This window comes from Perca fluviatilis, chromosome 15 (genome assembly GCF_010015445.1).
Source record: "Perca fluviatilis chromosome 15, GENO_Pfluv_1.0, whole genome shotgun sequence".
NCBI classification, from domain to species: Eukaryota; Metazoa; Chordata; class Actinopteri; order Perciformes; family Percidae; genus Perca; species Perca fluviatilis.
The window spans coordinates 25,062,883-25,077,181 of NC_053126.1; the positions used below are offsets into that span (position 1 = coordinate 25,062,883).

At 39.7% G+C, this 14,299-nt stretch overlaps 1 protein-coding gene and 1 long non-coding RNA gene across 2 annotated transcripts; one reads left to right on the forward strand and one right to left on the reverse strand.

The window, feature by feature from the left end:
- Positions 1-5,691: 5,691 nt before the first annotated feature.
- LOC120575274 (heterogeneous nuclear ribonucleoprotein A0-like) lies at positions 5,692-6,377 on the reverse strand. The gene is made up of 2 exons (XM_039825993.1): positions 5,929-6,377; positions 5,692-5,749 (listed from the first exon to the last, which is right to left on the reverse strand). The coding sequence occupies exons 1-2, from the start codon at positions 6,375-6,377 to the stop codon at positions 5,692-5,694; spliced, it is 507 nt and encodes a 168-aa protein (XP_039681927.1).
- Positions 6,378-7,705: 1,328 nt separating this feature from the next.
- LOC120575222 lies at positions 7,706-10,355 on the forward strand. The gene is made up of 2 exons (XR_005641961.1): positions 7,706-7,822; positions 8,378-10,355. It is a non-coding gene; the product is annotated as an uncharacterized LOC120575222 (long non-coding RNA).
- The last annotated feature ends 3,944 nt before the right edge of the window (positions 10,356-14,299 follow it).

Sequence of the window (14,299 nt, forward strand, 5' to 3'; positions counted from 1 at the left end):
CACCTTTTTGGAATATTATCGCCCTGACATTCTTACCCTAACCATAACCATCCCACTCCTCTTGTCTAAACCTAACCAACCCAACCAGAGCAGGCATATTCATTAGTCTTCCCCTACCACCCTGCAAAAAAAAAATAAAAAAATACGCGTTCGCGGGTCCTGACTTACGCAATTGCATGCAAATTATCCAATCCAAATTTTAAAAAATAAGATCACCACACAGAGGAATCGAACTCCAAACTTCCATAACAAAGATAAGCGCACTAACCACTCACCTAGCAGTTCTTTCAGAAAGTTGAACAACTTTTTACCACTTGGTTTCTTCAAGCCTCAGTTGCTAGGTAACCATACTGTATACAAAAAAATAGGTACTAACTAACAAACTAACGGTTGTATGCTTTCACTGAAGACAGAAAGCGCAACTGTAGTATCCATTTTCCGCTAGAAATTCAATTGTTATAAACTTTAGAGACAAAACATTCCTAATATGCCAGTTTCTGTGGTCATGGAAGATGAATGTCCGCCATGATTTCGGTGCACGCGAGCAACGTTTTTTTGTTGTTACGTCACAGGGTGTAAATAGCTCAGCTGTGTGGCCGAGGCTATTCGTACCGGGGGTGCAAATAGACACTCTGTTAACTTATAAAACATCAGTTATCAGTTTGGTAACCTCTGTCCGTGTTCACCTGGTTTCACGGTCACTTCTTGTCAGATTTGAAGTGGTTCAAAAGTTGTGTTGATGGAAGGGGCAAACTTGACAGGTATATATATACCTGTCAAGTTTTGGATTTGAAAATAAGGGAAATTTTCCGGTGCCCACCTCGAGCAGTCCCACCACCCCAACCAAGCTCCAGTATCCCTTACATTTTAAGACAGGTGTACAAGAAAGCTAAAATCACCACTTGATGCAGAATGCTGAAAACATTTACAATTTATAACATTGCTTGTCTTTACATTTACATTTTATTTTCATTCCACCTTCTTTTTATTTCATATTGCTTTTCTTTTACAGTTTTTCTTTTAATTTCACATAACTTTTCTTTAGTGAGTTATTGTACAAATTTGTGGGCTGGGCCAGAGCGGTTAATTTTACATGAGAGTAGAGCGCAAACAGTTCTGTTGTCTAACGTCATCCTATTCTCTGTAACAATCTTTCGTACCATGCTAAACATCCTTTCTCAACTTGCATTGCTATGGGGAATGCATAGTAAAGCCTTCATAAGTTTTGGCAGCGCACCGTCTCTGTCGTAGCGTCCATCATCCGTCTCTGTTATTTTTCTTCTTTTTTTTCCCCGCATTGTCACTCATCATCTGACCTCACACACTAACCTCACGACAACTGCCACCTACAGTACCTGTAGTAGGCTACTGCAGGTGGCAGTTATCGCGAGGCTAGTGACAGAGCTCAGATTGGGAATGTTTTTTTCTTTTTACTCCGCTCGGGTCCGGGGTATTATTATTTTTTAATAACGCAGGTTAAAATACGGGGGAGATTTACGGGAAAATACTAATACGGGAGGACGGCGGGAAAGAAGGGTAAAATACGGGACTTTCCCGGCCAAAACGGCATACTTGACAGGTATGGGAAGGGGTTTGGCTTTGGCTTCTTAATACAATGCAAAGTTTGTTTTAAAGAAGGAACATATTAGTTTCAGATCAAGCTGCCAGTGACACAGACTTCAGTCCATCTTCTAAAAGGTGACAGGACTTTACACACCAAAGAATGTCTTAAGGTGTTTCAGTTGACCTCTGAAAACTTCAACTTTGGAAGTTGGTTTTCTGAATGGGTAAAGTGTGTGTAACTGTTGTACTAAATAACAAAGCACTTTGAAATCCTTCTCTGAATGACGAACATGGTGTTCTTACTCTGAAGATGTATGTTGGGGGCAATTTCCAAGAATCCTCTGTGAAGCTGTGTAAAAAATATGGTAGACAAAGGAATGAATGAGAGAATGACAAACGGCCGTGTCAGTTTAAGGTCTACACTCAATAAGGGCATTGTGTTGCAATATGTTGGACTTGGTTACAAAAGTTGGCAATATCTGTGTGAAAGGAAATTATCCATAGTTTGGTCAAGAAATGCATCAACACAAAGGTTTGACTTGTTTTAAATATCAAATTCAAGAGATTTACACAAGGCTGTGTTTACTCAACAAACAACCCAACCAATTAAAATGATATGCTGTGACAGGTATGGTGGTTATTCCGATACACAAAATCAACTTGAAGGCAGTATTTCTATGTGCACAATCTTGCTTCGTGCTAGCCTGACAAGCCAGACCAACATCAAGATGTTGGGTCTGGCAACTCACCATTGACGGAGCTCAATCCGAGGGGCGGGATAAATGGTTGTCTTTCAAATTCTCTCTGCACGTAATAGGATAGCGCTACAACCAGGCAGAGCAACGAAGAAGGTAGCGAAGCTAGTTGATAAATTAAGCTTTTGCTGTATCCGGTTGGCAAAACTCCGAACACATTTTCCTTTTTTAAGAATGATTTCTGTGCCGTTCTTTGTTCTTTTCTCAAAGAAAAGCTGAACTCCAAGTCTTCCAGAAGACCGCTGTTCCCAGCGGCATAAGCCCGCCCAACCACCGACTCTATACACAATGTGATTGGCCTGACCAGAGTTTGGTTTTTCCAGCTCGCAAGCCAACGGAGAGTGCTTAGACCCCCCTGGCTGCAAATTAAATTTGCTGCCGCTAGGGTGCGTCTAGATTTCTAGGCTAGCTTTGTGCATTTGTTTGTGAGACTTCAAAATAACATCACCTACTTCCTCTGCGTACAAGTGGTAATCTTGATGGTATGAAATAATGACACGGTTGAAAGACAGGGTGGTAAAAAGTGGTGGTAAAAACAGGCTGTCCGTGGTAAGCTCCTTAGAGCAAAGCTCTACATACCAAGTGGCTAGAAGCTTAATACTTAATACTGTTTTGGTGGGAACAAGGAGAGAAGTTACACTGTGTGAGTTTATGTAGTTTATCATTTATTCATTTCCACAATTAATTTCACCAAGAGAGCCGGGGCATGGACATGGGGGACCCCGCTTCAGTAAGTTTTGTTGTTTTTTCACTCCACACCGGACATTATACAACCATCATCACATCTCATCACATCTCTCGCTATCTTATGTGAAATCCGTCCTTTTCCCTGTTCCCTGTTCGCCTCTTGTTGATTTTCTGAACATCTGTACCTGTTATTTTCCAACAGTGCAAGACCAGGATAACTCTGACAATAACACTATCTTCGTGCAAGGCCTGGGAGACGACTACAGTGACGAATCAGTGGCAGACTTTTTTAAGCAGATTGGGATCATTAAGGTAGTGTTTGTTAGTGTAAAAGTGTATAAAATAGTAACAGACTGTACAGTAGACCTTCAGTGGCATAAATGATATTGGAGCCTTGTTCCAGGGATCAACTGGAATTATGTCATTTCAAAATTAGAAACGTTTGAAGTTGGCTTTGGAAAAATTTGAAGAATAGAATTAAAATAAAAGAATTCTTAGAATAAAAGCTCAAATTGTGGCAGCACAATTAATTAGACCAGAGATCTTCAATAGGGGGTCCTCAGAGTTACTCCAGGGGGGCCGCCAATTTATTGTTTGCAAATTTAATGAATTTTTTCCTTTAATTAAAATGTCTGAAAGTATACATTAACATGAAACACGGTGCCTTCCCCATGTATGTTTAGCATTAAAATATGATGTATAAATAAGGTATGAATGTCCATCCATCCACCCAGTTTAATATGCAGCTCAATTTAATACAATATATGTAGTGGGGACCCCTGAATGAGACTATGAGACTGCTTCCAGGAAAGTGTGAAACACTAACAAGCATAGATTTAATCATTACTGAAAAGGAGGCTGATGAATTAGTGCAATGTGTGTTTGATTGCTTTTTTAACTTGGTGTGTGAATGTCGTGTCTCAGAAAGCTTGAAACTGATCAAATTCAACTTCAAAACTTGATGTAAAATTTAAACTTTTGAAATTTTGATCTCAATCACATACATGACAGTTAATATCAGCTCAAATTTGACACCTTTTTGCAACTAGATTATTATTGTTTGTGTCTCTAAATATTAGGTCATATGACTCATAACCTTTAATTTAATTTAGTCCTTGACCGCTTCAATAAATCAGACAGGGCAGCATTATATTTTCAGTAAGGTTGCAGTTGTAATGGAGGATGTGTATTCAGCAGTACTTTGGTTTTAATATGAGAGTGTGGAACATAGGGAGTCTAGAGATAGACAGCAGAGAAGTGGACTGTGCAGCAAGAGTGGGTTTAAATCTTTATTTATTATTATTCGGCCGTTTCAATACCTTTTTTCTCCACCTTAGAAACTGATTGGAATCTGTTGTAACTGTCTTGAAGTTTCTGTTTGTCTTGTATTGTGTTTAAAGCTTTAGTGCATAACTTTTTGATATTAGTGAACGTCCGTTACATTCAAGCCGTTGCCAAATGAGTTGCTACAAAGCTAATTAAGACTATCAGCTCCACACAACTCTCTCTGGATTTCTCAGTATGGCTACTGTATGTTCAGAAGATTGTGTCATCCGACACGCGGTCATGGAAGGCTTGTATCATGTGGACGCGCCGACAGTTTTGTTGTCTTTACTTAGAGACAGAAACTATGCACTTTAGCTTTAATTCTGTGCTTGTCTTTCATCCATTTTGGGATTTAAAGCATGTCGATTTCTTGACTCAGATGTCATAAGGATGACGTCTGTCTGTTTTTCATTGACAGGTAAGGACTTCAATGGAAATCCTATTAAGGTGTCTTTTGCCACCCGCAGAGCCGACTTCGGAGGCCGGGGTGGCATGATGGGAGGCCGAGGAGGCCGAGGAGGTGAGTCTGTTTTTTCAAAATCCTAAATTAGAATTTTTTTTTTTTACTTTTATATATATATATACACACACACAGTATATGTTATAGCAGTATTATTTTTTTTTGAAAGTCCTGTTTCATTTAAGACAAATTAAGACAATCTCACCAGGTAACGTTTTGAAGCTTTCCATCATATCAAAAAAAGTCATTTTTTAAGAACTTTAAGGACTTCTTGTTCATGTTATCTTAACAGTAATGATCATGATGATCAAGTAATGATTCATGACCGCTTGTCACAAGCCGGCTCAACGCATGTGACAAAGAGAGGAGACCAGACAAGTTAAAGTGCCACTTGAGTGTTTATTATTAACTAAACAAAATAACTATCTACAACAGAATCCAAAACATGTGTGGAATCATGGTATCAGTAGTGTAAGTGGTGTGTGGGTGAGTGTAGATGTGTGGATACATGACAACTGTAACAAAGGCGATAAAACAAACCCAAACCAGGAGCAGTGGAGCCTAGGAGAAGGAGAAGGCAGACCCAGAACAATGAGACAAGACTTGTACAAATAGTCTTGGTTGAAGCCTACTCACGTGTCCACCAATTAACTAACGACCCCTCCCACACTGCCAGCTCAGCCAGGAAAGCCAGAGAAGCCAAGAGCAGGCAGAAAAGGGAGGGGTCGTAACACCCCCCTCCATAAGAACGGGGTTCCTCTAAGAACCACGTCAATCATAAACACTAAACCTCATTCACCCATACTGTCTTTACATTATAATAAACAATACACTCTAAGGTTATGTTTGAAGGCAAATTAGCTAAATGGTCAATACATTACCCATAGTCCCATGTAAATATCACTCCTTCTGGTTACTTCCCCCAAAGCAGTCCATGTGTCTCCAAGATCCAGCAACCCTGGGTATTACAGGAGCAATTTAAGGCAAGGAAATAGAGGATAACTCAGAAAATAGAAAAATTAAGAACATGAAATTAAGGATCTAGTGGTGCGCAAGACAGCGCGCCTGCGATTACATTGGTCAACCCCTTTGATATGACGAATATCCAAATCATACGGCTGCAAGAACAACGACCACCTCATCAGTCTCTGGTTGGGATATCCTCCCTCATCGTATCCCCCATATCCTCCACCATAATCTTGCATCCCCTTTCTGCGACCTCTTTTGCACCCACCGGTGGACATCTCCTGCCTTGTGAGAGCTTTCTTCACCTCCACCTTGTTCCCATTGCTGACATGGTACTTTGTCAGCACCGCTTTGGTGGCAGAGTCGGTGTCCTCGAAGAAGACAAAGCCAAAGCCCCTCTTCCTGCCGGTCTGCTTGTCAGAAATGATCACAGCCTTCTCCACCACGCCGAACTCGGAGAAGTACTCGGTCAGGTTGTTAGCCTTGATGTGGTCTCTCACACCGATGACAAAAACTTTCTTAACATTGGCGAGGATGTCAGGGTTATTAGCAACGTCCTGTGCTATGGCCCTTTTCAAATCCACGTCGTGGCCTTTGACAAAACTCACCACAAGGTCCATTTTCTAGCAGAACTTTTAAATCTCAATCTTTGATAAAACTTTTTCCAATGACTATTTTTACATAGATTTTTACACCTGCGAGGGAATGAACACGTGATCATGGCTGGGAAGGCTTCACTGTTACACTGACAGAAGATCTTCTGGTTTGGTTCTGTACTCTGTGTAGGGCCAATGGGTCGTGGTGGATTCGGAGGGGGTCGAGGTGGAGGTTTCCCAGGAGGCAATGGGGGCAACGTGGGCAATGGGGGCAGTGGAGGAGGAGGACAACAGAGAGCCAGAGGCTGGAAGTGTTCAAACCTGTAAGTTGAGGATTTATCTCTTCATGAAGGATCTGGATAGAAACATTTCATATTACAAAATAAGTTTTAAAAAGTATTGTTCAAGGATGTTCAAGGAAATCTCAGCTTTTATTAAATGTTTTGCATACACTGTATTGTGTTCATAGTTCATAATACAGCTTCATACAAATACTGTAAGATTTGTTTTATTGCTTTGGTATATTGGAACATATATACATATAAATCTCAAACAGAAATATAATTTTCTAGATGATTGTGCAAAGACCTAGCCGTAACTGTGTCAACCTGAACTTCTCGTGGCGCCCCGAAACCTGAGGATGCTTGTGGGATGTCCCCAATGGAAAGAGGTTAGACTTTTGCAGTTTTTACATTGTAGTCTTGAGGTGTATAGTTTTTATGCAGTTAACTTGAACTTGTATGTGTAACTAATTTGTTCTGCTATCTTGGCTAGGTCTATTTTATATCTCAATGAAACTAACCTGGTTAAATAAAAAAAAATTCATTAAAGTGTTATTTTACCCAAATTAAAAAGAAACTCACTTTTGACTCTGGTCGTGCAGATAGTTTTGATTTCATTTGCCCAGTTTTCATTGGAACTACTTTCTACCTAAAAACAGTTTACCACACTTTGTATAAGTAAGGGTTAATGCCCGACGAGGTGTCCATTGTCAGGTATTAATGGACGACGGCGAGGTGTGAACCGTCTGATACTGAAGTTCATTAATACCTGACAATGGACTCCTCGAAGGGCATTAACCCACTTATACCATGGTCACTTGCCAAATAACATATTTTTAAAACATTAGTTCATATTTTAATTAGTTTTACAATCGAAATCTAAAGTTTATCCAAACAATAACTCTGTTTCCCTGGTTACGCCTGACGGTTTGACTAATACCTGGAACAATCATTCCCATCCATCAGGTTCTTATGCAATGCAAACGTTGTTCTCTCCACCAGGAATTAGGAAGAACCTTAGATACGACTTGCCTCCCTTAGCAACCGGAGATATTTATATAGTCCGCTCAGCTGATAGAACCCTTCAGTTTAGCTACGAGCCAGAAAGCTAACGCTATGAACGTGGGGGCTTCAGAGGGAGCCGAGGGGGCACCGCGGAGGATACGGCCCTGGAAAGATGGACGCAAGGTCAGATACACTCAAACAAACGGCCCTCTTTTATTAAAATTGTTTCAACATCAAAGGTACATAATACAGTGTTTCCCACATATTAGCTATACTTGGGCAACACACACAATATAATAAAGGATGGGTGTTTTTTATACTCCCAATTATACAGTTTTTGGTTGGTGTAATTGTTCATCCTGTCCACATTGGTCTAAAACAGACAAAAGAAGTGGGTATCTACCAAAGTTACTGTCTTTTCAGTGCCAAATTCCCTGGTAACACACTGAGTGCCAGATTCTGCCATCAGGGAGGAGGTTTAGAGTCCCATGTTATCAATTGTTACTACACTTTTTTTTTTTTGTCAAATTCAACTTTGGTAAAACTTTGCTCTGTTAACAAAATAGCAATTTAAAAAGCAATTTGTGGTCAATACCTGAAAGTTCCACATTTGTTATGTGTATAACAAACCTGCACTGTACAGACACGCACACACACACACACACACACCTGTTCACCCTGTAGTTGTTGTTCATTAGTTGGAGGCTGATGATGTAATCTGTGTGTTGTTATTTGCAGGGGTGACGACAGACAGGAGCGGCGGGGCCGTCCCTACTAAATCATCCTCCATAGGACAAATTCTCCCCTGTCCCACCTCCAGTAGAAAGACCATTGTGTGTCCCCTGTCCATACACCTTCCACCTTTTAAATTACTCTGTTAACTTTGATCCTTTACATTCAGTGTGTAGAAAAATGTGACTATCCCTGTTTTTGTGTTTGCTCTTGTTCATGTGACTCGTTGACGTCCATCCGTAGTTCCTTCGTCTGCTCAGTGAGGTCTCATTGCACACAACTCTTCAATTGTCATTGGGCAACATCTATAATAACCTTGTAATTCAAGTGTTCTGAGAAAAACTGGACTTTTATGCTTTGTTTTCAGGCTTTAGAAAATGTAGCCCATGGAAAAAAAGAAGTCTAAAAGAGAGTCACTAATAGTTTAGCATTCTGCTAACCGTAGCCAAAGGCCCACAGCTGCAGCTGATTTAAGCTAATGTTTTTGAAGCTAGCTACAGTATAACCTAGAATCACAGTATGTCATATCAAAGGGCTTTACAAAGAAAACAGTACAGTAATTCTCAGAATTGTTGCAAGATAACAACATTCATCAGGATGAAGTTAGTCTTGCTATCTCCACAGCGCTGTGGCAGCGTCTCCAATAGTGGAGATAGCGAGAGGGGGGGGCTTTATCACTACAATGTGAGGACAAAGAGGGGGGGAAGCTTCAGAATGATGGCTGGATCTGCTGATTTTTTTGGTGCCTTTTCCAGAAAACTGCCTACCCCAGCTTTAACACAAGCTTTCAGAAACGTTTCAGACAAGTCTAAGCACATTATCTAAACCACTTAATACATGTGCAGGGAGATTATGTTTCAGGTCTCATTTCAGTCTCAGATTTAAAAGAAATGTCTAGAAATTCTTCTCTTTGGTGTGCATTCATTAAAGTTTTAAAATGAATTCCTAAAATTCTAAAATAATAAATTTGTCAACATTATTATTAATTTGGCATGACCTGCTGTACTTACTAATTTATTATTAAAATAAATCTAGAAGATTGAAGCTGTTCTAGTTTGGAAATGGAAACAAAAGTGAATGTTGCTTTTAACATCAGAGCTTGTACTACTGTTAACATAGAGAACAGATTAAAAGTAATGGATGATTATAACTTTATGTTTTATACATGTTTTTGTGTTTTCCCTGTCTGGTAGCTTGTGTTGTAAATGTGTAGCTGTCATTGTTGCTACATGCTTAGATGTCAGCTGTGGAAACAAGTTAAGCTGGTGCTGCAACGGTTTACAGTCAAGAAAACCAAACCAGAAAATCGGTTTGCTTTTTACAGTCAGTGACTTCAGTCACTTGTCAAAAACTCATTGCAACCGTCACATTGTTTCTAAGTAATGGGTCAAGTTTAAGTCCTCGGAATTCTAAGAAATGTTGAGTATCTTGATTCTTTGAGATGTCAAACATGTTGTTATTAGCTTTAATGATCTCATTTGTAGAACGACTTTTATCTCACCAGCATTTTTATGATCTGAGGCATTAACCTTTTGTCTGACTGCCACTCCTGTTTAGAACTTGGCACACTGTTTAAGTTCAAAGAAGAGACTGATTTTTAATTATCGTATCATCAACAAGTTAGTTGTAGGTGTCTTTTATGTCAGGTAAACGAGTACAGCTGTTGCCCTGACAACGAACGTGTCCTAAATCCACTTTATGGAAGGGGTCCAATTTAAAAGGTGTTGCATTCTGGCACAACAACTAGCTATGTGCAGTTAAAACCCCAAAACTTAATGTTCTATTTTTTTATTATTTTCAACTGAAGAACTGTCAGTGTAGGGTCCTTATATAATAATGACCATAATAATGACCTTTATAGTATCTTCAAGCTGGAGCTTCTTCAGCTGCAGTTCCTCTAATGGCCACAAAAAGAACATCTAGGAACTTTTCTCTCCCAATGATGTGGTTTTAAAAACTGTATATAAAAAAAATATTGAGAGTGTTTTGGCTGAACTGACTGGTGTCTCAGTTTCTCAGTTGTGTCTATAGTTATTATTATAATAAAATGATCATCAAACTCCCTCAGAAGACCCAAACAACGAATCTGCTAACAAGTATTGTGTGTGTATTCAAAGCCTGATTAAGGTGGAGCAGGTTCAGTCCAGAGAATGCACATTCATACACCTATAAATGAAGTTTAGATTAGCTGAGGTGCATACAGTGTTGCTAGATTTGACTGACACTAAATAGCCCAATCAGAGCAAAATAAAAAGTAGCTTATTTTTTTGGAATTTGCACTTTTAAGAGGATTTTCTTGTCTTTCACTGTTTACATAATACACAAAGCTAACTCGCATCTAGACAACAATTAACACCTCACTAAATGTAGCATTATTATCAGCCTTTTTGGGTTTCAGAAGGAATTTGGCCTCTCAAAGCCTCCCCATGATGTAATGAGTAAAAGAAGAAAAATAACAGTGCCACAGCGTCACACAAATTCTTTGCTCAAGTTCAAACATTTCAACACTTGACTTTGTATGAAATTCCGGCTGGCAAAAAATTTGCTTCACGTTTAGTCTGAACACGCCTTTAGTCTTGTTATCAAATCATTCTTGTCTTCATTAAAACAAATAAAAATGTATAAGCAGATTTATTAACTGTCATTTACACAGCTGTCAGTTTATTAGCTACACATCACTAAAGCAGTAAAACGCAGTCTAATGTGTATTTGTTTTTACGGCCCGAGCACGAAAGTGCAAGGCCCCAACGGTGCCTTGCACTGAAAGTGCAAAGGAACCTATTGTTTTTCGTCAGATTATTATTTTTCCGAGGCGTTAGCATGCACACCTGTCACAACTGGTGAAAATTGCAAAGTTCTCTAGTGCTTGGCCTCGGGTGTTGCCAGGGGGCTCCATAGCGCCCCCTAACGTGCGCCTTAATTCCGAAAAAAGTAAGAAGTTAATATACCAACTTTTGAGGGCACATAGGTCTCATCTTGAACTCCATGGAGCTATTTTTAGAAAAAATTACAAAATTCAAAAATTTCTAAAATCTTGGTTTTCGTGCAAAAATCTTCATTATACGAATACTTGTTTGAGGACTTTAGGATGCACGAAAACTCTCAAAATTTTGCAGCCATGTGCAGAATTTTAAACTCTTTCATCTGAATACACATTTAGGACTGTGAGTGGTATGGTTGCTCTATAGCGCCCCCTAATTGTTTTTAGCCCTTGGGCACATTTTTGACGGCCTCAATATATACGAAAACTCACAAAAATTGGCGCCAACATAAACACCTGGGAGCTTTGTGAGACTGTACAGTGATTTGGGCCATACCTGTAAGCGGGCTCCATAGCGCCCCCTAAGGCGTGGAAGGTCTTAACTTGGACATAGTTGCTCCGATCTTCACCAGACATAATACCCATATTGCACTAATCATTGCAGACATATTTCCCATTTACCTTCATTAGCTCCGCCCAACCGGAAGGCGGCCATTTTTAATTATGCATTTTTCTGGTGTTTTACATTCTTTCTAACTCGTCCTAGGCCGTGATTTCAAATTTTCTCGAATCTTTGCAGGTAGTATCTGTTGACCCTCATGACGAAAATTTATCCAGAGAATTTTCATCGTTGAAAAAATGCACAAGTTATAGGAACTTCCTGTCTAAACAGGAAGTTGCCTTATCGTGGCAACAATTATTCACATTGCCCCGAAACTTGACAAGGTTGTTCCTCATGGCTGGTTTAGCATCTGTGCCAAAGTTGGCGGCAATCGGCCATTAGATGGCGCTGTTTTAATTTTTTATTAAAAAACAAAATATTGACATATGGGAAGCCTACTTTGTCTAACTACTCCTGGGACGTGAGTCCGATCGGCACGAAAACTTGCAACTAGACACGGAGGACCCTCATGAAAAAAAGCTATCAAAACAATATTGATAGCTAACACAATGCACAAGTTACGGAGGACCAACTTCCTGTAGGTGGGTGTGGAAACAGGAACGGTTGTATCTTGCCAACGGCTATTCCAATGGACACAAAACGTAGAGCAGCTGTTCCTCATGTGCTAATGAGGCTGTGTGCCAAATATGGTGACAATCGGCCTTTAGATGGCGCTGTTTTCATTTTTTTTAATTAATTAGCTAATTTACACGATCCAATGTAGTAAACAATACAGGTTATTACGCAGTTACATCTATTGACCACTAGATGGTGCTCTAAGACCACAAATGAACCTAACAGCAACATACAGGTACAATAGTCATGTGACAGATCAGCGTCGCGAATGGCACAGTGCAATGCGCTTCAACAATTACACCAGCAACAACATCGCGAGTGCAGCAGCTGAACTTATCCTCAGCAGGATTGTAATTAACTAATGTACAACACTGTACTAACATACATCCATGAATCAAAGTATTAACTGTTGTTTCTGAATGATATATTTGCAGTAAGTTTCTAGCATTACAGTAGACATAAGCATGCAGTCCTGAACTATAATAAAGAAAAATACTTTCATGTTAATTACACAAACAAAGATACATGCAACATAAAATTGTGCACTTACGTTTTCAATAACGCACACGGCAACACAACAGAATGCTATACAAGTAACGTGCAACTATAGGAGCAGCTGTATTCATGTCTGCAGCGAACTATAAAAAAAAGTCATGGGAGTTAAGGCGTATTGCGCAAATGCGTGAGTCCAAGAGGTGATGTTGTCTCAGTCCAGCAGGGAGTTTTCCACAGTTTGTATCTTGGCAAAAGTTATTCCGATTTACATTAAACTTACAAGGTGTGGTCTACATCTGATTTTGCGTCTGCCAGTACCCCCCGATGCAAGAAGCGAGGGCCCGTCATCGCTGCTTGCAGCTTTAATTATTTAGTTTATTTTTTATTTATTTTTTTATGGATGCACGCCTTAATAACCAAGGTGTGTTTTTTTATTTTTATTTTTTATTATTAATCATTTGTCATACATCTTCTAACATGGTTTATCCAGCTCAAAATCATTTACCAGTGCTGTGTGGAGTTTTCCAACACGACTCTTAAAGGGATGATAAAATGCAAAACTGATTTTACCCTGTCATAGTTGAATAACGACAGTTCGGTGGGTAAATAGGACATACATAGAAGCTCAAAATCCCATTGACACCCCTTTACTATGAAAATCTCATATTTTGAAACTGCCGCTGAAAACGGGCGAATCTCAACAAAGCTGGAAGTTGACGTCAACCTTCCAAGACCTGTACCTTTGTCACGCCCATAGGTGTATTAAGAGAACGGTCACTCCCCAACATTTACATAGGCTACACAACTGACCTGAGATCAGGTAGTCTTCTGAATTTAGGTCGCGCAGATCTCTGCTATTCCATTACAAAATTCACTTGAGAAATCAACTAAAGCTCAAATATGGACCGCTTTACGAAAATGGATGGCTAATTGCAAATTTTGTCGGACTGTGTGTCGGAGTTCAGCGGCCGGTGCTGCCTGTGTTGTTGCCTCGCTGCCTGGCCTGCCTTCCTTCACACACCCCGGCCTGCTATGAGGTACTTGGAGCTCCGTCACGGCTGGCAGCCCAGGGTTATTTAAACAAACGATTGGGGAAATAAACACTGCTTGTCCGCGAGTCTCATTGATAGAGCCTGCTGCTGGATGTAGCTCTATCAATGAGACCTAGCCAGCCTCCTCTTAGAATTCCTCTGAAATTCACAAATATTCATTAACTTGAAATCGGACACCTTTATTGACACTTTCAGCTTTATAAGACATTTAGCTAGATGGTGTATACGTGGCGTGACGAAATTCAAACTGTAAATATACTCGAATTATGCCGAAAATGAAGCTAACTATCCGTGATTTGTAGCTACAATATCATCTATCATTGAGACTCGCGTTTATTTCCCCAATCATTTGTTTAAATAACTCAACACATTATAATTACACA